The sequence below is a fragment of the Catharus ustulatus genome, chromosome 26, assembly GCF_009819885.2.
Source record: "Catharus ustulatus isolate bCatUst1 chromosome 26, bCatUst1.pri.v2, whole genome shotgun sequence".
Lineage (NCBI taxonomy): Eukaryota > Metazoa > Chordata > Aves > Passeriformes > Turdidae > Catharus > Catharus ustulatus.
The window spans coordinates 6927346-6948879 of NC_046246.1; the positions used below are offsets into that span (position 1 = coordinate 6927346).

Sequence of the window (21534 nt, forward strand, 5' to 3'; positions counted from 1 at the left end):
TTAGGATGTATATTTGCATTTATGGGGTATTTTCTCATCCCAGGTGTATTTTTGAGCTCAGTCAGCAGCAAACCAGCAGCTCGATGCCAAAACCATCCCCATGTTGGGGGCTGGCCCAGCCTGGAGCATCCTCAGCCCCCTCTGTGCCGCATCTCCAGCCCAGGGCGAGCTCTGGACCGGGCATCCCATGCCCAGGAGATAAATCGTGCCGGGTGCCGACCTGTTACATCCCGGGCAGGCGGCCAGGAGCGGCGGCCAGCACTGCCAGAGGTGCTAATGAGGCTGGAAATTAAGAGCTGCACGGGAGGTGTCCCTCTGCCACGCCAGGTGCTGGCAGGGACATCCGTGATGGCACCAGCCTGGCAAACCCATCCCCAGTGCCCACCGCGGGGCTGCAGAGCCGAGAGCGAGAGGCGAGGAAGAAAACAACCACCCTAGGCACCAGTTTTCTTTATAAAATACACAAATTTCAAATCCGTGACAATTATATACAAAAGAAGGGAATTACAAAACGTGCGGAATTTGTCCTGTTTGCACCCGTATAGAAAAGTGTCGTGTGCTGGAGCGGGCAGGGCTCGGAGGCTGCCGGGCCCTGCCCTGTGTCCCTGTGTCCCCCCCATCCCAAATCGTCGCCGGACATCCTGTGCCCGGGGGCGTTTCTCCACCGCCGGCAACGTTGCTGTGGCTACAGGGAAGCTGCTGAGGGAGAGGATGGGGTGGTCAAGGAGGGTTCAAGCTCCCAAAACTCCCCCCTGGGTGCTGGAGGGTCCTGGGGAGTTGGGTTCAGCCGTGCTCTGCCCCTTACCCATCATTGTCCTCTCGGGCGCTGCGTTCTCTTCCACCTCTTCCTCCTCCCCATCGAAGTACTCCTCATCTTCATCTGCTGCAAACGAGAGGTCAAAGGTCAGCAGGAGGCGGCAGGAGCAGCAGTGGGTGTCACCAGCGGGTGGGGGTCGGTGCAGGGGCGTTGGGGGCTCGGTTACCGGGGTCGAAGTCCAGGGCGTGCACGGCCTCGGTGAGGTGCTCCAGGCTGACGGACAGGTGCTCCATGCTCTCATAGCCCTGCTCGATCTTCTCCAGCCGACCGCCCTTGGAGGCCTCCACGATCCTGGGCAGGGAGGGCACGGATGTGTGTGTGTCCCTGTGTGTCCCTGTGTGTCCCTGTGTGTCCCTGTGTGTCCCTGTGTGTGCCTGTGTGTGCCTGTGTGTCCCTGTGTGTGCCTGTGTGTGTCCCTGTGTGTCCCTGTGTGTGCCTGTGTGTCCCTGTGTGTCCCTGTGTGTGCATGTGTGTCCCTGTGTGTGTCCCTGTGTGTGCCTGTGTGTGTCTGTGTGTGTCTGTGTGTGTCCCTGTGTGTCCCTGTGTGTCCCCGTGTGTGTCCCTGTGTGTCCCTGTGTGTGCCTGTGTGTGCCTGTGTGTCCCTGTGTGTCCCTGTGTGTGCCTGTGTGTGTCCCTGTGTGTCCCTGTGTGTGCCTGTGTGTGCCTGTGTGTCCCTGTGTGTCCCTGTGTGTGTCCCTGTGTGTCCCTGTGTGTGCCTGTGTGTGCCTGTGTGTGCCTGTGTGTCCCTCTGTGTCCCTGTGTGTCCCTGTGTGTGTCCCTGTGTGTCCCTGTGTGTGCCTGTGTGTGCCTGTGTGTCCCTGTGTGTCCCTGTGTGTGTCCCTGTGTGTGCCTGTGTGTGTCCCTGTGTGTCCCTGTGTGTCCCTGTGTGTGTCTGTGTGTGTCCCTGTGTGTCCCTGTGTGTGTCTGTGTGTGTCTGTGTGTGTCCCTGTGTGTCCCTGTGTGTCCCCGTGTGTGTCCCTGTGTGTCCCTGTGTGTGCCTGTGTGTGCCTGTGTGTCCCTGTGTGTCCCTGTGTGTGCCTGTGTGTGTCCCTGTGTGTCCCTGTGTGTGCCTGTGTGTGCCTGTGTGTCCCTGTGTGTCCCTGTGTGTGTCCCTGTGTGTCCCTGTGTGTGCCTGTGTGTGCCTGTGTGTGCCTGTGTGTCCCTCTGTGTCCCTGTGTGTCCCTGTGTGTGTCCCTGTGTGTCCCTGTGTGTGCCTGTGTGTGCCTGTGTGTCCCTGTGTGTCCCTGTGTGTGTCCCTGTGTGTGCCTGTGTGTGTCCCTGTGTGTCCCTGTGTGTCCCTGTGTGTGCCTGTGTGTCCCTGTGTGTCCCTGTGTGTGTCCCTGTGTGTCCCTCTGTGTCCCTGTGTGTCCCTGTGTGTGTCCCTGTGTGTGTCCCTGTGTGTCCCTGTGTGTGCCTGTGTGTCCCTGTGTGTCCCTGTGTGTGTCCCTGTGTGTCCCTCTGTGTCCCTGTGTGTCCCTGTGTGTGTCCCTGTGTGTCCCTGTGTGTGTCCCTGTGTGTCCCTCTGTGTCCCTCTGTGTCCCTGTGTGTCCCTCTGTGTGCCTGTGTGTCCCTGTGTGTCCCTGTGTGTGCCTGTGTGTCCCTGTGTGTCCCTGTGTGTGTCCCTGTGTGTGTCCCTGTGTGTCCCTGTGTGTGCCTGTGTGTCCCTGTGTGTCCCTGTGTGTCCCTGTGTGTGTCCCTGTGTGTCCCTGTGTGTGCCTGTGTGTCCCTGTGTGTCCCTGTGTGTCCCTGTGTGTGTCCCTGTGTGTCCCTGTGTGTCCCTCTGTGTCCCTGTGTGTGTCCCTGTGTGTGTCCCTGTGTCCCTGTGTGTGTCCCTGTGTGTCCCTGTGTGTTCCTGTGTGTCCCTGTGTGTCCCTGTGTGTCCCTGTGTGTGCCTGTGTGTGTCCCTGTGTGTCCCTGTGTGTCCCTGTGTGTGCCTGTGTGTGTCCCTGTGTGTGCCTGTGTGTGTCCCTGTGTGTGCCTGTGTGTCCCTGTGTGTCCCTGTGTGTCCCTGTGTGTGTCCCTGTGTGTGCCTGTGTGTCCCTGTGTGTGCCTGTGTGTCCCTGTGTGTGTGTCCCTGTGTGTCCCGGTGTGTCCCGGTGTGTCCCTGTGTGTGTCCCTGTGTGTCCCGGTGTGTCCCGGTGTGTCCCTGTGTGTCCCTGTCCCCTGGCTGAGCTGGGGCACCAGGGCAGGGCATCCCCCCACCCCCCAAACCCTGCCCAAGGGCTTGGATCGGGGAGATTTCCCCAGTTTGAGCACTTACGTTTTTATGAGCTGCTTGGCATTCTGTGCAGAGAGAGGAGGGGAAGGAGGAGGAGGAGAAGAGGGAGAAGGAGGTGAGTGAAGCCACAGCAGCCAGCAGGTTGTCCCAGCAGTGGGACCCCGTGGATGGGGGCAGGTTTGGGGGTCTCACCATGAGGAAAGCGGCCCCCCCGGTCTCCTCGGCCGCCTGGATCGCTGTCTCCACCAGGCGGCTCGACCTCTCCAGCTGCTCTTTGTACTGGCAGATGAGGCTCTGGATGAAGGAGGTCTTGTCCGCCTGCTCCTGCGAGATGCGCTGCAGCAGCTCCGCCTTCTTCTCCTCCAGCAGCGCTGCCAGGGCGTCAAAGCGAGCGCACAGCTCCCTCTTGGCCGCCTCGCTGTTCTCCTGCGGGGACAAGGGACAGGGGATGCCACCTCTGCGTCCCTCCGGCACCTGCAGCATCCCAAGGCTTTCCCTGCCGTGCCCTGCCGGGTTTTTGGGGGGCTCCTTTCCCCCCTTTCCTCACCTCGGTGCTGTGGCAGGAGTCCTCCAGCTGGGAGATGATGGTCTGGATCCGGTCATTCCCCGCCACCAGCATGGAGATGCAGTTGTTCAGCTCAGTCTGGTGAGGCACAGAGAGAAGAAGTTGGAACTCCTGAGGAGACGGGAACTTCTCCCATCCCAACACGGGGACGGGCTGGGCATTGCCTGTCCCCAGCTCTGCTCCCCCACATCCCCCAGCTGCTCTAAATATAGTCTGTGTCCTGGCCAAGTCACCCGGGGGCTATTAATACCCCGTGAGCCAGTCCCGGTGTTATTTGTCACTGTCCCAGCTCAGCACAGCCCCCACCGGGTCCCCCCCACGGCACCTTCTGTCCCTGGAACACGGTTTGCAGAGGGGCCACCTCGCAGTCCTTGTGGGCGCCGAACACCTTGCACATGGAGCAGGTGGGCACCTCGCAGGTGACGCAGTAGATGTTGATCCGCTCGTCCTCGTGCTCCTTGCACATGGGGTGCTCCCCCTTCTTCAGGGGCCTGCTGGAGAGGGTGGCACGGCCACGGTGAGGTCCCCATCACAGTGACATCCACAGCAGGGTGTCCCCACTGCGGTGTCACCCCCATTGCCACCCCAAAATCAGGTCCCCAGGAAAGAGGCTGGATCCTGATGTAACCCCACAGCTGCTGCTTTGGGAGCCCCCAGCTGCTGTGCCCCTGCAAACCCCAGTGTGTCCCAGTTTAAGCCACTGTGGCACTGGGGACGGGGGGGCTGCGATCCAGAGGCGCTGCACCAGTGCCTAATTTTAGCCTCGTGCTGCCTGGATTTATTGTCACCCATCGTGTGACCAGGGTGGGGACACCCAGAAACCCCCGGGGGGGGGTCCCAGACAGGGGCTGCAGCTCAGCCATCCCATCACAGCAAGGAGGGACATGGGGACAAGCCAAGGCTCTGAAACAGGGACAGGCCTGTGCCCCCCGGCCCCCCCGGCCACCTGCCACGTGCCATCGTCCCCGTCCCCATGGTTCTCACACAATATTTACAGCGGTCCAGGCAACTTGGCCGGGGCCTCAGCTCTGCCTCGAGAGCCTGTGACCCCTCTGTCCCCCCCCAGCTCCATGCCTGTCCCCACTGGGGCCCCCCCAAACTGTCCCTCTGTCCCTTATCAGCCTCAGTGCCTGTTGTCACCAGCAGAGCCTGGATTCGTCCCCCACACCTCTTATCTCCCACCGAATGTTCCAGCAACAGCCCTGGGGGGGCAGCAGGACGTGCCCAGCTGTCACCACCCCCCAGGGACCCGCCATCCCCCCCTGGGGACAAACTGCTCTGGACAGAGGGGACAACTGGGCTGGGGGAGGAAGTTTTGGGTGTGGGGAGGAAGTTTTGAGTGGTAGGAGGAAGATTTTGATTGAGGGAGGAAGACTGGAGTCAGGAAAAGATTTGAACTGGGGATCACTTGTGGGAAATGGTTTTCCCACTATTCCCAAAAAAATAGTTTTTTGGGGTCAGAAAAGGGCAAAACCCGACAATCACTGAGCAGAAAGACCCCCAGTGCAATCCCCTGGGGTCTCTGTGCTGGTGCTGGGGCATGAGAGGGGCCATCCCTGTGTCCCTGTGTCCCCGTGTCCCCACATCCCCGTGTCCCCCAGCCACGGCCGCTGTCCCCACCTGGAGCACTCCTGCTTGTAGATGTCGATGATGTTCTCCACGAGCAGGTTCCTCTGCAGCCCGTACACGCCGTGCCGGTCCAGCATCACCTCGTGGCGGCACGAGGGGCACCGGAACCGGCCCCCCGAAATCAAACTGCCCCGGCTCTGCCAGTACGGGTTGGCGGCCTGCGAGGGGGAGACGAACATGGGTGGGGGGTCCATCGGTGTCCCCACGACATCCCAGTGCCCCCCAGGCCGGCGTGGGGACGGAGCGGACCCCGCCTCACCTGGAAGACGTCGTTGGCGCACTTGCGGCAGAGGTTGTGCTGGCAGGGCAGGATCACCACGGGCTTGCTGAACATCTCCAGGCAGATGGGGCAGATGAGCTGCTTCTCCAGGCTCTCCATGGGGCTGCCATCCTGCAGGATACCGGCTTGGAAGTCCATGGGCTCCTCGGTGCTGTCGTCTCAGCGCTCTCGCTGCCGGCGCCCCTCGCCCCGCTATTTATAAATCGCTGCGCGTCACGCGGATCGCGATCGCGCCGCGGTGTCGGGTGTCGGGGACAGCACCGCACCTGTCACACGGCCCTGAGACATCGGCCATCGGTAAACAAGATGGGCACAGACTGTCCAGGAGGCGCTGCCCGCCCGTGCCGGGCTCAGCCCAAACCGGAGCTGCGGGGTAAACAGGGCCACGCGATGTCCCCGACAAAGGGATGGCACATCCTGAACACCAGCACTGCCCCAAAACATCGGAGTGGGGGCACCAGGGCAGCCCCGTGGTCATCAGGACATTGTGATGGTTCCAGTTGCAGAGGGGGTGGCTTGTACAGTTTGTCCCTTTCCCCACCCAAACCAAAACGCGACAACTGCGGTGCAAACGCCTCTCCCTGCGTGCCTGGAGGGGAGAGGCAGCTCTGCGGAGATGTGTCCCCCATGCCAGCGGGGTGTCCCCTCCCCAGGCAGGATCAGGGGCTGGGGGGCTCCTCTGTGACCCCAACACAGCCGTGACCCAGCTGGCTCCGCTGCTGGGGGGCTCCTCTGTGACCCCAAACACAGCCGTGACCCAGCTGGCTCCGCTGCTGGGGTTCAGAGCTGACCCAGAAACGGCCGGAGGGGCAGAGGGTGAGCAACGCTCGCTGAAAACAGTCCCAGACACGATGCCCAGCTGGCTGGCCAGGGGCCAGTGCTGGCCACAGGGAGAGCTGTCAGCACGGGCAGCCGTGCCAGCAGAGGGTAACCCTACCCTGGGCACAGACGGGACGGGCTGGGGGGACAGGGCAGGGCAGGGCGCTGCTGGAGGGGTGCGGGGGGTGCCTGGGTGTGCAGATGTGCAGGTGTGCAGGGGTACACGGACAAACGGGTGCACAGGTACATGGATGTGACACACGGACACCTGGGCAGGCACACGGGGTCGGGGTGCACTGACCCCCTCTCCCCCAGCCAGGGCAGCCCCACAGCTGTCTCGGGGCTCCTTCCGCCCCGGCTCACGTGTGCAGCGAGTGACTGTGCCGGGACCCGCCAGGCACATCTTGCAAAATCGTTCCCGTTCCGGCACTTGGGGCTCTGCCAGAGAGGCCTGGCAGGAGAGCAGGGCTGGCTGGGCACCCGGGAGGGCAGCGCAGCGCTCGGACACTGCCCGGACCCAGACACGACCTGGCCCTGCCCTGGGTGACATTGATTAACTAATTGCTTCTGGACTCGATTAAGGGGATTCACAGGAACGGAGGGGTGGTAATGCCCTAAGCAGCTTTCCGAACCCACAAGGGGCTCGTTGGTCCCTAATTGGCTTGGGACAGCTTAGGCAGGACCCAGGCCACTAATCACCCCGGGATCCATCCCAATTAACCCTGGGGAGTCCAGTACAGGAATGAATCTCCCTCTGCTTGGTCTTCGCAGCGCTCTGAGCAGTAGGTGGCCCTGGCTTCTCCCCAAATATCCCTGTGAGGGCTCTGCAATGGTTGAGGAGACAGCAAGGCCAGTGACAGGAGCCCTGCGCCCCCAGTTCCCGGGCATGGGGGGCACTTCCAGCCCCGCAGCCTGGGGAGGAAAGGGGAACATGGCACAGAACAGGGCACAGAGAGGGGCGACAGCTCTTGTGTCACCGTCACACAAATCCAGAGCACAACCAAGAGCGAGATGGGCTGTACCGATTTTTTCTGGACACCAAGCAATAAATGGCAGAGTCCTGGAATTGTTTGTTTTGGAAGGACCTCAAAGCCCCTCCGGTGCCACCCGTGCCATGGCAGGGACACCTCCCAGCCCCAGCGTCCAGCCTGGCCTTGGGCACTGCCAGGAATCCGAGGCAAAACTGCCAGGGCCTCACAGGCAACAATTCCTTCCTGATTAATAATCAGAAATTTTATTAATAAATTATTAATTAATAGAATTAACATCCACCTCTCTCGCCACGCCCCCTCCACCGACCAATCACAGGGCGCGGTGCCCGGAGTGGGCGTGGTCACGCAATGGGCGTGGTTACGCAATGGGCGTGGCCGCGCTGAGGGGCGGGCGGAGCGCAGCGCTAAGATGGCGGCCGGGCGGCGGCGGCGGCGGCGCTGAGGTAACGCGGATTTCCCGGCCCGGTTCAGCCCGGCTCGGCCCCACATCCTCCCCGGTCCCCGCGGGGGGTTGTAGCGGGGCGGGATCCGCGCTGCAGGTTCGGGGGAAGGGGCCCGGTACCCGCTGCGGCGGGCAGGGCCCAGCGGGCCGGCATCGTCCCCCACTGTGGGGTGAGCAGTGCGCCGGTGCTTCCCTCACAAGCGCAGGTGCGGCAGCCCCGAGCAGGAGGGGTGCATTTATACCGTCCATAATATCCATTATATATTTGTATTATCCCATCATTGCCGCCGTTGCGGCCCAGTGTGGGCTCGGAGCGGGGCCGGGGCTCGGCCCAGTGCTCCCGGCTCGGCCCGGTGCTCCCGGCTCGGTGCCCGCTCGGTGCCCGCTCGCAGCCCGGTGTGCCCGTGTCTGAGAACGCAGCGCGCTGTTTTGCCCTGAGCTGTTTGGGAATTGCGGCTCCTGCCCCTGTTGGGATCTCGGTCCCGGGCTCTGCTCTGCAGCCTCGGCCCGTGCACTCTCCTGGCAGCGCGTTTCTCACACACGTCACATCTCGGTTCAAAACCTTGCTGCAAATGCCCGTCACAGCTTTGCTGAAAGGTTAAATATCTCTGTAGCATTGCCTGAGACTGATGATACCTTTTTTCTCTCTCTTTTTCCTTTTTTTTCCTTTTTTTTTTCTTTAAATTGCCTAAAGCAGTGGAAATACTTGAAAGCTTCCTACCAATAACAGGCCCTTTCAATGTGGTCTTTATTGCTTGACATAAAGAGAATTACCTTTATCCCTGGCTGTCTTAAAGCTATTGTAGTTCTGATCTATCAGTGTGATTTTATTTATTTACTTACTTTGGTTTTGCGTTTCATTCTGTTTGACCAGTGATCCTTGGCTAGCCAAGCGTTTATTTTTTATTTAAATTTATTGCTGTCTGTAGTCAGTGTCCCATTTTGGTTTGGTTGTGTGAAGGTGGTGCTGGTGTTTGGTTTGTAATCTTGTAGGGCAGCGTGCAGGGAGGGTCACAAATCTGCAGCAGGGTTTGGTGGCTTTATTTTTTTTCCCTTTCTTTTTGTGTGTTATGTGTGTCTTGCTCTACATTCAGAGCAATAACTTAACTTTTGTCCTTGCTCTGCTGAGCAAAAGTGAAAGTTAGATGCTGGGTGCAAACTTCTGCAATCAGTTATCCTCTTTAACCTTTCATAGCTGTAGATTCCTCACGCACAGGAGGCTTGGTGAAAAATCCAAAATAAATCGGGAGCGATTGAAGCTTTCTCTTCTCTAAGTAAAACAACTATAACAGAAACATTTGCTCCTGCAGTCACCTCCAGAAAAAGGGCAGCTGATTAAAATCTGTTGCTGGATCAGCTGGGACCTGCTGTGCTCTCCAGGCTGGATGGGGAGCATGCCAGCCTCCTGTTATTCCTGCAGATGCTCGTGGAAGACGCTGAGGCAGAGGAGCAGGAGCGTTCTCTGTAGCCCTGCCTCGGCACCAGACCAGAATAGGTTTGAATTGTTGCCACCTTGAGCACGCTGGGCTGTGTTTGAAATCTTTAAGGAAAAGATGTAATTTCACTTCCCAGCTGGCCCTGGTGAGCAGGTGCAGGTTCATGGAGGAGCTCCTGGAATGTTCTAGCACTGGACCCCCGTTAACGGCGGGGTCTGGGCAGGCCAGCCCCTAGGGGGGGAAAAATCAGCCTGGTTCCTGTGCCTAAGTTTTAGTTGTGTGGGTTTTTCCCCCTTCCCCAGAACCTTTGCTCTTGAAGATGGTGAGTAGCCAGCCTAAGTACGATCTAATTCGGGAGGTTGGTCGTGGCAGTTATGGTGTGGTGTACGAAGCGCTCGTCAGGAGGACCTGTGCCCGCGTGGCCGTGAAAAAGATCCGGTGCCACGCTCCCGAGAACGTGGAACTGGCTCTGCGCGAGTTCTGGGCCCTTAGCAGCATCAAGAGCCAGCACCCCAACGTCATTCACCTGGAGGAGTGCATCTTGCAGAAAGATGGCATGGTGCAGAAGATGTCCCATGGCTCCGGCTCCTCCCTGTATCTGCAGGTACTCCAGGAGGGAGCGGGGTGGAAGGAGGTGGGGCAGCTCCTGGGCTTGAGCTGGGCTTAGTTAGGCCAGGGGGTTGTTTTGCGTTGCTGGCACCCAGAATGTCACAGATCTTTAAAAAAGTGAAAACAGAACGGTCACCCAGATGTTGGGTTTGAAGCTGTGCTGCTCTGAAAGACTCCAGAATTTGTGTTTAATGCAAATCTGCTTTGATAATTTGAGGAAGCCCAGGGGAGTGCAGGCTGTGGAGTTGTTGGCAGCTGCAGGTTAAAGAGTGCTCCTGTGCTTGGAGGAATTCCATCCTGGCTGTTCTTGGAAGAGGAGATCAGTGTCTTGATTTATAGGAAGCCAACACTTGAAATTCTTTGAGAAACAAGAATCAATTGGTAGCACATCCTGGGCTGCTTTTATTTTTCAATAAATAACTATTACTCTCTTCAAGGAGTGGTAAAGGTATAAATAAAGGAATACATACCACTCTAAAAGTGCCCTTTAAGTTTGAAGATGTGTATGTTTGAAGAATAACTAGCTCTGGAAAGACAATCTGATGAATTCCCTTGTCAAGAAGCAGCCCCAAGTATAAATCACCAGGGGTGAAATTTGTGTTTCTGGTTTAAGAAGACAGCTGGGTGTTTGCTGTGTTACCCTTTTCCAACTGGTTTTATTTCAGTTTTCAGTCCCTTCTGTGGTGCTGAACAGCCCTGCAGGTGCTGGGTGCTGTCTGAGCCCCAGATCTTGGCTTTGGGAGCTGCTCCTGGCTTGTTTTCATGGCAGGATTAGGCTGAAATAATACTGGAGAGCTCAGAGCCTTCACCTTGCTGGGTTTGGGGAGCAGCTGGAGGGCAGATGTGCAGGGAGGAGCAGCCAGGCAGGGCTGGGGGTGCTGGGGAGCAGCTGGGCCCTGCCAGGTGCAGACAGGATTGTTGTGCTGCTGCTGCTGCAGGGGAAGGGCAAAGGGCAGAGCTGAGCTCAGTGCTGGGCTCACTTAGAACCAGGCACAGCCAAACCCTCCCCCTGGGCTCAGCCTCTCCTCCTCCTCCAGGTGGAATTGCAGAGCTGAGCTGCTGTGTGTGTGAGGAGGGGCTGCTCCCTCTCCTCATGGGGCTGATGCTCAGTGCCAAATGAACCAAATCTGTGGGGTTTGAGTCCTGCCTCAGCCCTGTCTGGTGTTCTGGCACTGTCAGGGATGTGGGGGTGGATTTTGTTGCCTTAACTCTCACACACCTGCAGGTGCAGCTCCTGTGACTCTGTGCTGCTGCCCTCTTGGCAGAGGAGACTCCCTGCTCTCCTGTTAATCTCACCATTGCTGACTACAAACCCTAAAGAAGGCATTTTTTTAGCTCTAAAATAGATTTACTGTTTAAATTGGTCTGTGATGATAGCTGTAAATTACTGCCATTTTTTCTCTTGGAAAGGTCACTTTTTAAAAGCATTTCAAAATGCCTCTCTGGATATTAACACCCCCCTTCATTTTTGAAAAGCAGTTTGATTTAGTATCCATTGGTTTACTACTAACAGAAATAATTGCAGGACTTTCCTTACAGAGCCACCTCAGAGGAGCTGAAGAGGCAAATGCAGTTGTGTAAACAGGATTAGCAAAAGTGATTGCAGGCTCTGCTTTGCTCTCTGTGTGAAGCAGCTGTAAGAACTGGCTGTTCAACTTGTGCTCCTGGAAATTCCACGTGGATGATGGTGGTGGGAAGGGTGTTCTGTGCTCAGCTGTGCAGATCAGCGTTCTCCTGAGTTCAGGGATCCTGTGTTAATTTGCTGGAATCCATTAACGTGTCAGGAACGGAGGGCAGGCTGTAAAAATCTCTCCTGGATAAACACAGCAGCGTGGCGTTACTTGTGGGACTTTGTTTATCCCGAGAAGCTGTTGGCAAAGTGGGTGGGACAGGCTTTGTCAGGGTGGGACTGTGTCCAGCTGGGACAGATGGGAGGCCAATGGCCACTGGGTATCTTGAAAAATTCTGTTATCAGGGTCGAGCTCTGCTGCTGGGCAGGAGCCTGAGCTTGATATGCTCCACACCAGTGAAGATAAGGAGGCTGGCAAATATATTGTGATTTTTGTTTTTTTTCTCTTTTGCATAAAAACATTTGCATAATGTTTTCTTTCCCCTCTTGCAGTGTCTTGCTGTCTGGATTGTTGGGAGGAGGGTCAAACAGTTCTAGAATGGTCTGGGTTGGAAGGGATCTTAAACCCCATCTCATTTCCATGGGCCAGGGACACTTTCCACCATCCCAGGCTGCTCCAGCCCGGCCTTGGCTGGATCCAGGGGCAGCCACAGCTTCTCTGGGCACCTCTGCCAGGGCCTCACCAGCCCCAGAGGCAGGAATTCCTTCTGTGGAACTAACCCAAACTTCCCCTCTCCTCAAGATCCTGATTTCATTCGTTTTTCCATCACAGCCTTTCCTTCTCAGGCTCACCAGGTAGTTACCACCATCCTTTTCCTCCTTGCAGCTCGTAGAAACCTCATTAAAAGGAGAAATAGCCTTTGACCCCAAAAGTGCTTATTACCTGTGGTTTGTGATGGATTTCTGCGACGGGGGAGACATGAACGAGTACCTGCTGTCGCGCAAGCCCAGCCGCAGGACCAACACCAGCTTCATGCTGCAGCTCAGCAGCGCCCTGGCCTTCCTGCACAAGAACCAGATCATCCACAGGGACCTCAAACCCGACAACATCCTCATCTCCCGCGGCCGGCCGGACGCCAGCGACCCCGAGCCCACCCTGAAGGTGGCGGATTTCGGGCTGAGCAAGGTGTGCTCGGCGGCGGGGCACAACCCCGAGGAGCCCGTCAACGTCAACAAGTGTTTCCTGTCCACCGCCTGCGGCACCGACTTCTACATGGCCCCCGAGGTGTGGGAGGGCCACTACACGGCCAAGGCCGACATCTTCGCCCTGGGCATCATCATCTGGGCCATGCTGGAGAGGATCACCTTCGTGGACACCGAGACCAAGAAGGAGCTGCTGGGCAGCTACGTGCGCCAGGGCACGGCCATCGTGCCCGTGGGCGAGGCGCTGCTGGAGAACCCCAAGATGGAGCTGCTGATCCCCGTCAAGAAGAAGTCCATGAACGCGCGCATGAAGCAGCTGCTCAAGGAGATGCTGGCGGCCAACCCGCAGGACAGGCCCGACGCCTTCGAGCTGGAGCTCAGGCTGGTCAACATCGCCTTCAAGGACAGCAGCTGGGACACGTGAGGGGCTGGGCCACCTCAGGGGGAGCTGCTCGCCTGCCTGGGGCTGAGCCCACAGCAGACTTGAGTTGGCCGGGGTGGGAGACCCCAGGGTGATCCCATGGTGGTCCCAGAGTAGCCCCAGGATGGTCCCAGAGTGATCCTAGGGTGGCTTCAGGGTGTTCCCATGGTGGTCCCAGGGTGTTCCCATGGTGGTCCCAGGGTGGCCCCAGAGTGATCCCAGGGTGGTCCCAGAGTGATCCCAGGGTGGTCCCAGAGTGATCCTAGGGTGGCTTCAGGGTGGCCCCATGGTGGTCCCAGGGTGGCCCCAGGGTGTTCCCAGAGTGTCCCCAGGATGGTCCCACCTAGGGTGATCCCAGGGTGGTCTCAGAGTGATCCCAGGATGGCCCCATGGTGATCCCAGAGTGGTCCCACCCAAGGTGGTCCCAGGATGATCCCAGGGAGATCCCAGGATGGCCCCAGGGTGATCCCATGGTGATCCCAGAGTGGTCCCACCCAAGGTGGTCCCAGGGTGATCCCAGAGTGACCCCAGGGAGATCCCAGGGTGATCCCATGGTGATCCCAGAGTGGTCCCACCCAAGGTGGCCCCAGGATGATCCCAGGCTGATCCCAGAGTGACCCCATGGTGGTCCCAGGGTGTTCCCATGGTGATCCCAGGATGGTCCCAGAGTTGACCCCACCCAGGGTGGCCCCAGAGTGTCCCCAGGATGATCCCAGGGTGATCCCATGGTGATCCCAGAGTGGTCCCAGGGAGACCCCAGGATGGTCCCAGTGTGGCCCCAGGGTGATCCCAGAGTGGTCCCACCCAGGGTGACCCCATGGTGGTCCTAGGGTGGCCTCAGGGTGATCCCAGGATGGTCCCAGGGTGGCCCCAGGGTGATCCCAGAATGGTCCCAGGGAGATTCCAGGTGGTCCCAGTGTGGTCTCGCCCAGGGTGATCCCAGAGTGACCCCATGGTGATCCCAAGGTGGCTCCAGGATGGTCCCAGAGTGACCCCATGGTGATCCCAAAGTGGCCCCAGGGTGGTCCCAGAGTGATCTCACCCAGAGTGACCCCAGGGAGATCCCAGGATGGTCCCAGAGTGATCCCTCCCAGGGTGGTCCCATGGTGTCCCCAGGGTGTCCCCAGGGTGTTCCTGGCTCTGCACTGGCAGGGGGATGTTGCAAGGAGCCAACACTACTTGATTTCCAGCACTCTGCCTCAGAGTGTCTCACACATTCCAGTTTCCTATGTCAGTATTAGGAGCTCTCATGAAAAAGAAAAAAAAAAAAAAAAGATTTGCATGCTGGCAGTGCAAATCGTGAGGCTGTGTAATGTAATCTGTGTAAATATTTATGTAGATGAGTGACTGGGAGTGTGTGGCACTGAAATTGTTTGCTGTGGGTCTGGATGATTGGGGTCTGCTAGAAATCTGGGTGAGGAAGGCTGAGAAAAACCTTCTTCCCCAGGCCTGAATGACTTTATTATTTATTTTTGTTATCTAATTTCAAAGACTTGACTTTGTAAACAAAATTTAAAAAAAGCAATGCAAGGGGATCAGCTGCTTTCAAAGTGCTAACCTGGCTGATCTCAGCACTTGGAGCTTCATGAGCTCATCACTGAGGGAGTCAAATTCAAAATGTGCAGTCAGGTGCTGGCAGGGCAGCTGGCTCATTGATCATTTGATTTTTGCTTTTATTAATCAATTAATCTGCCTTTTCTCAGCGTGCTCCCTGCCCTGTCCACAGTCCCACAGCACCCTGAGGATTTATCACAGAATTGTTTCACTCAGTTTCTGGGAGCGTGGATGAGGGAATGCAGCAGCAGATTCTGAACTCTTCAAAGCTCCCAGCTGGTGCCAGAGCTGGCACAAAGCTCTGGGAAAGTGCCAGCCTGGCTTGACTTTTCCTTAAATTAATTATTATTTTACTTTTCCTCCTCTGAGAGAAGTGATGTTTATTTAAAGGCACAGATGGGAGGATGGGGAGCACAGAGCAGGGTGAGGCTGGGACAGGCTCCTCTGAGCCACCTGACACTACAGCTCTTTGTACCAGCACAACACTTTGTTCTTTTGCAGGGCTGACCTTTCCCATCCAGCCTGACCCTTTGGAAAAAAAAGCAGAGTCTTAAAATTGCCTTTAAAGCTGCAGGAAAGGCTATTTTTCTTTTTAAAAATTCAATTTAATTCCCCCCCTCTTTCAAATCTTAGCTGCAAATGGCTGTAAGTATTTCCTGTTACAATTTTCTTTTTGAATGCTGTTCCCTCTTAGTGCTGGGCAGCAGTTCTGGGCACTCAGTGTTTATTCTTTGAGTGCAGATAAACAAAACTTTTTTTTTTTGTTATTCCTAAAGCAAAGGATTCTGATTCCACCCAACTTGAGGCTTTAGAGGCCACAGGTGGTTCTTACCTGGTGCTGTGTGAGCTGGTGGCTGTCACCCAGCTGCCCTTGGTTTATAATTCTTGTTCTTTTCTTTCACTTCATCATTTTAGGGAGCAATCCTCAGACACACTCACTTTGTTTGTGCCAACTCTGCCTCCCACTCCTCACACTCAGCAGGGCCATTGGATGAGGAAAAAATCTGTTTATAATTCAAATTAAACTTGAGGAAAATCTGTTTATAATTAAAATTAAACCTGGGAGCTTGTCAAAAATCAAGGGGTTCCCCAGGCAGGAGTGATAACCAGGATAACTCTGCTCCCCTCTCAATTTTGGGGTTTTTGACTCCCAAAGTGTTTTCTCTGCACTGATTTTGCCACTTTACAGGTTGGGGGTGCCTGAAAATCCCTCCTTGGTGCTTGTCCTCGCTGTGGGGTGACACTGGTAGTCCTTGAGCTCTGTGTTCTCTTTGATTTTTTTTGTTGTCTGAGGTTTTTTTGGTTTTATTTAGAAAATAAATCCAGCTGTGGTAGCAGCTGCAGGGTCCTTCACCAGCCTGACACGAAGTCAAGACACTTCTCAGCACTTGGGAAAGATTGTTTTTTTGTTTTTCTTTGAAAAACTGTAAAATATATTTTATGGAGAATTTATAATGAGGAAAATTATTGTGTAATTTATTAAGTTCATGACTGTTTTTCAAATAAAATCTTGAATTTCGATGAAGTTTTAGGATTTTTGGAGTGCTGCCCTCCAGGGACAGAGTCCTGAGAAACCCTAGGAGTGAAGGTAAGGAAACATCATTATTTATCCATGACAGGAAAGTGTAACCCTCATTTGCATGTTTTAATTAGCAGTGCTCTGGAAATGCTGTAAATGAGTTTCTCTGGAATTTCTGGCACCCTGTGGGGTCCTGGTGCCAGGAAAGGGGAGATTTTCCCCCCAGGAATGGAAAGATTTTCCCCCCTGGAGATTCTCACCTGGCACTTGTGCTTAAGTCAATGCAGTTTGGATTTAAATTCATTTTTTTTAGGGGATAATTCATTTTTTTTTTTTTAGTAAAGGAGAAAATCCAAAAGTGGGACTGGTTCTGAGAGTGATTTTAAATACAGACAAGCTGAATTTCTTACCCACAAAATGAAGAAAAACAAACTTGATATAGATATATACATATATATATGTGTATGTATATATATAAAATATATGTACTGTACTCCAATATATTTAGCCCAGAGGGAGGGTGGGGAAATCTGCAGGGAAATGGTGCAGAAATTCGATTTAATTAAAGCCCCATCTGGGCAGGGAGAAGCCAAGCTCGGAGCATTCAGGCTCCAGCTTGCCCACCCTCCTTCCCAGGGCTGGGAACTGGGATTTTCTGAACAAACCAAGTGCTCCAGCAGTGTCCTGGGCTGGGAGGGGCAGCCCCAGGAGTTTGGTGTCCTTTGGGCTCGGGTGGCTTCACAAACACCCCGAGCACCTGAGGGGCACGGGGACACCGAGCTGAGCTCTGCAAATGCTGCTCAGGGGCTCTGCAAGTGTTTTGGGGGGATCTAAACCCAATTTTAGGAGCAGGGAGGTGTTAAATGACCTGAGGGTGGGCTGGGAAGAGGAGCCCCAGCCCAGCTCTTCGTTTCAGAGCTCCTTTGCTGTTTTTTGGGATAGAACCAGATGGAATCATGAGTTCAGACCTCTGTCCTGACCCTGGGCTCGCTTCTCTCAATTTTTCTGTCTTTCCTGGCTCTGCCTGTGGTCCCAGCACTGCCCAGCCCTCTCTTGGGGGTCTGGAGTCTTTTTGGGGTTTGGAACATTCACAGGAGCCCCTCCCAGGGACCTGGAGCACTTTTGGGGTTTGGAACATCCAGGGGAGCCTCTCCTGTGAGTCTGGAGCCCTTTTGGGGTTTGGAACATCCATGGGAGCCTCTCTTGGGGGTCTGGAGTCTTTTTGGGGTTTGGAACATTCACAGGAGCCTCTCCTGTGGGTCTGGAACCCTTTGGGGTTTGGAACATCCAGGGGAGCCTCTCCCAGGGGTCTGGAGCACTTTTGGGGTTTGGAACATCCAGGGGAGCCTCTCCTGTGAGTCTGGAGCCCTTTTGGGGTTTGGAACATCCATGGGAGCCTCTCTTGGGGGTCTGGAGTCTTTTTGGGGTTTGGAACATCCATGGGAGCCTCTCCCAGGGATCTGGAGCCCTTTTGGGGTTTGGAACATCCATGGGAACCTCTCCTGTGGGGTTTGGAGCCCTTTTGGGGTTTGGAGCATCCAGGGGAGCCTCTCCTGTGAGTCTGGAGCCTTTTGGGGTTTGGAACATTCACAGGAGCCTCTCCTGTGGGTCTGGAGCCCTTTTGGGGTTTGGAACATCCCCGGGAGCTGCTCCAGGTCCGACCTGCACTGACACGCGGGTGCCTGCCCCGGATTAGGTGCTGGTTTCAGATTTATTTGTGCCCGTTTGAACCCTCGGTATTTTTAAACTCGCCGGACAAGCTCCCAGCCCTGCCCTCTCCCGGAGGAAAGCCCGAGCTCTGTCTGGCTCCTCCCCAGCTCCAGCGTTTGCCCGGAGCTCCGGCCAGGGGAGCTGCTGTGCGCTGGGAGTGGAAGCAGAGAGAGCTGCTGGGGCAGCGGCTGCTGCAGCCCTGCCTGTCCCGAGTGAATTTTTAAATTATTTTTTGAAAGGAGAAATGCATCTGGAAAGAACTCAGCGGGACACGGTGGCTTCTGCTCACCTGGAGCTGTCAGAGCAGGGCTGGTTCAGCAGGAGAGAAAATGGGAGGAGGATCTGGGGCTTGGGGACTTTGGGGACCTTTTCTCACTCTGGAAGTTTCCACACCTGGCCCCAGCTGTGCTGGGTTTCACCCGGGGTTGTTTTGCATGATCAGCTCTGTGCTCCCTTCCAGCCCCACAGAAGAGAGCTCTGAGTAACCTTAAATAAAACCAAGGGACTTGGAGCACCCACAGACTCCAAAAAGGCCCTTGGTGCATCCACAGGAGGCTGAAAATGAGGGAAATCCCTTGCTGGGAGTCACAGGGAAAGCAGGATCTGCCTGGGAGTTTGATGCCAGGAAGGGCCCCTGAAATCATCCCTTTTTATCCCAAAGGGAATCTGCCTTGTCCAAATATTGCAGTTGAACAGCAAGTGCCTGGCAGGTGCTGCAGGGAGGGAGATCACTGGGGCAGGGGTTTGGGAAGAGCATCCCTTGGGAACACCTGGCAGGGAAAGGTGATTCCCAGGCTGCTCTTACTCACCCTGACTTTACCAGAAGAGCTGCTGGGATTCCAGCTTGGGAAATCAAACATTTCCTAATGAACATTTCCTAATGATTCATGCTGCCTGGAGTTAAAATTAAGATCTGTGAGGGAACCCAGGGGCACATCCCTGAGCTGCCAAGGGTTGGCCTGATCCTATTCCCTGCCTTCCACCAGATGCAGCCACAGAGCCCAAAGTTTCCTGCTTTGCTCCTCTCCACGTTTTTTAGAGCTGGTCTGTCCCTTCCTTGCTGTCACTGGGAATTTTTTCCAGTGCCTGCAGAGCTCAAACAAGACCTGGCCCCTCTCATCCTGCCCAGCTTCCACTTTAGCCCCGTTTTCGTCAGCACAGGAGTCCTGGCCCAGCCCCTTCCTGCCCTGCTGCCACTGCTGGGAAGGTTCTGGACACAGCCCCAGGTCCTGTTCCCAGCACTGGAAGGTTCTGGACACAGCCCCAGGTCCCTTTCCTGGCACTGGAAGGTTCTGGACACAGCCCCAGGTCCTGTTCCCATCACTGGAAGGTTCTGGACACAGCCCCAGGTCCTGTTCCCAGCACTGGAAGGTTCTGGACACAGCCCCAGGTCCCATTCCTGGCACTGGAAGGTTCTGGACACAGCCCCAGGTCCCATTCCCATCACTGGAAGGTTCTGGACACAGCCCCAGGTGCCATTCCTGGATCTGGAAGGTTCTGGACACAGCCCCAGGTCCCATTCCTGGATCTGGAAGGTTCTGGACACAGCCCCAGGTCCTGTTCCCAGCACTGGAAGGTTCTGGACACAGCCCCAGGTGCCATTCCTGGATCTGGAAGGTTCTGGACACAGCCCCAGGCCCCATTCCTGGATCTGGACGGTTCTGGACACAGCCCCAGGTCCTGTTCCCGGCACTGGAAGGTTCTGGACACAGCCCCAGGTCCCATTCCCAGCACTGGAAGGTTCTGGACACAGCCCCAGGTCCCATTCCCAGCACTGGAAGGTTCTGGACACAGCCCCAGGTCCCATTCCCAGCACTGGAAGGTTCTGGACACAGCCCCAGGTCCCTTTCCTGGCACTGGAAGGTTCTGGACACAGCCCCGGGTGCCATTCCTGGATCTGGAAGGTTCTGGACACAGCCCCAGGCCCCATTCCTGGCACTGGAAGGTTCTGGACACAGCCCCAACCCGGCTGCCAGAGGGGTGCAGGGGCTGGGGGCTCCCTGGGGGTTTCCTCTGGCCCCTCTCCGAGGGTCTGGGGGCCCAGCAGGGGCAGCAGCTCCTTCCCCCTCCGCTCCAGTGCCACGTTCGCAGCCCCCCGGGCTGGAGCTGGGGATGGAGGGGCCGGGATTGTCCTTGTGGGAGCACTCGGCCCTCGGGAAGGGAAGAGGGCAGCGGTAAAAATAACCCCTGGGCCAGCTCCAGCCCATTGTGGCTTCCTGCGATTTCCAGCCCTTCCCGGGGGGAAGAGGCAGGAACCGGCCGGCTCGGGGCTGCCTCTGACCCTTTCACGGCCACCGGAGAAGGTGCCACAAGGACTTTTCCTCCTTTCCTGCCTGGCAGGACCCTGGCGAGGGGGACTCTTCCTCTTCCTCATCCTCTATATGAGGCTGCTCCCGGCTCTGGGCTGAGTTTGCTGCGGCAGCCAGAGGAGCAGTGAGACTGGAGCATCTTTTCTATAGAAGCTCTTTTCTATAGAAGCCCATAAGCTCTTTTCTATAGAAGAAAGCACCTGGAATTTAACTGCAAAGTGGGTGAAAAATGCTTGAACAGTGGTAGTTAAGAGCCCTTTTTACTTCTTAACCCAGTCAAAGGGCCAGAACATTTGCCTGTAGGGAAAAAGGCTGGCAGTTGCTGGGATTGTATCATAGGGAGCCGTAAGTACCTGCAGGCACTGCAAAGTTGTTAAGTCCCAGTTCAGCCCAAAGACTCCCAAAATACACAAAGCCTGTGTTCTGATTGTGGCCTTTGAAAAGTGATGTGTGAGAAAGGAGGATGCTCTTGGGGGATCCTTTGATGAGTCAGTTGTGGTGTGGCTGGGGAAGTCATTCCCACATCAACCCCCGTGCAGGTTCCTATCAGTGGTGTCTGTCCTTTTCCTTAGGGTACTGAGAATTTAAAACCCCTGGCAAAGGCAGAAGCTTACAGAATCTGAGCAGCAAGGAAGAACACAAAATGTCCTTATTTTCCTGCGGATGGGTCGGGCTCGCTCAGTAAAACCAAATGCCCTCCACGGTTGGTGCAGCTGCTGTGGGACCGGCTCTGGGGTTTTTATTCTTAGGGGGAGTGTAAGACAACGCGTGTTTGTCTGCTCTTGGTTCTCGTCGTGGGTCTCCAGCAGCGACCGGGACACACGGGGGGGTCACCGCGGTGTCCCGCGGGCTGCCACGCGACCGCCACGCGACCGCCACGCGACTGCCACGCGCCCGGCACGCGACGGGCACGCGACTGCCACGCGACCGGCACGCGACTGCCACGCGACCGGCACGCGACCGGCACGCGACTGCCACGCGACCGACACGCGACCGACACGCGACCGCCACGCGACCGGCACGCGACCGACACGCGACCGACACGCGACCGCCACGCGACCGGCACGCGACCGGCACGCGACTGCCACGTGACCGGCACGCGACCGCCACGCGACCGACACGCGACTGCCACGCGACCGGCACGCGACTGCCACGTGACCGGCACGCGACCGGCACGCGACACGCACGAGACCCCCACGCGTGTTTTTTCCACGCGTGTTTTTTCCACGCGTGTTTTTTCCACGCGAGTTTTTTCCACGCGTGTTTTTTTCCACGCGAGATTTTTCCACGCGTGTTTTTTCCACGCGAGTTTTTCCACGCGAGTTTTTTCCACGCGAGTTTTTTCCACGCGTGTTTTTTCCACGCGAGTTTTTTCCACGCGAGATTTTTCCACGCGAGTTTTTTCCACGCGAGTTTTTTCCACTCGAGTTTTTTCCACACG

At 56.4% G+C, this 21534-nt stretch overlaps 2 protein-coding genes across 2 annotated transcripts; one reads left to right on the forward strand and one right to left on the reverse strand.

The window, feature by feature from the left end:
- Positions 1 to 522: 522 nt before the first annotated feature.
- Positions 523 to 5666, reverse strand: TRIM63 (tripartite motif containing 63). Its single transcript, XM_033080798.1, has 9 exons — positions 5489 to 5666; positions 5221 to 5387; positions 3926 to 4094; positions 3583 to 3678; positions 3228 to 3461; positions 3078 to 3100; positions 984 to 1108; positions 806 to 883; positions 523 to 699 (listed from the first exon to the last, which is right to left on the reverse strand). Exons 1-9 carry the CDS (start codon positions 5645 to 5647, stop codon positions 686 to 688), a joined length of 1065 nt encoding a protein of 354 aa, XP_032936689.1. The 5' UTR covers positions 5648 to 5666; the 3' UTR covers positions 523 to 685.
- Positions 5667 to 7710: 2044 nt separating this feature from the next.
- Positions 7711 to 13167, forward strand: PDIK1L (PDLIM1 interacting kinase 1 like). Its single transcript, XM_033080927.2, has 3 exons — positions 7711 to 7763; positions 9501 to 9802; positions 12264 to 13167. Exons 2-3 carry the CDS (start codon positions 9518 to 9520, stop codon positions 13002 to 13004), a joined length of 1026 nt encoding a protein of 341 aa, XP_032936818.1. The 5' UTR covers positions 7711 to 7763; positions 9501 to 9517; the 3' UTR covers positions 13005 to 13167.
- The last annotated feature ends 8367 nt before the right edge of the window (positions 13168 to 21534 follow it).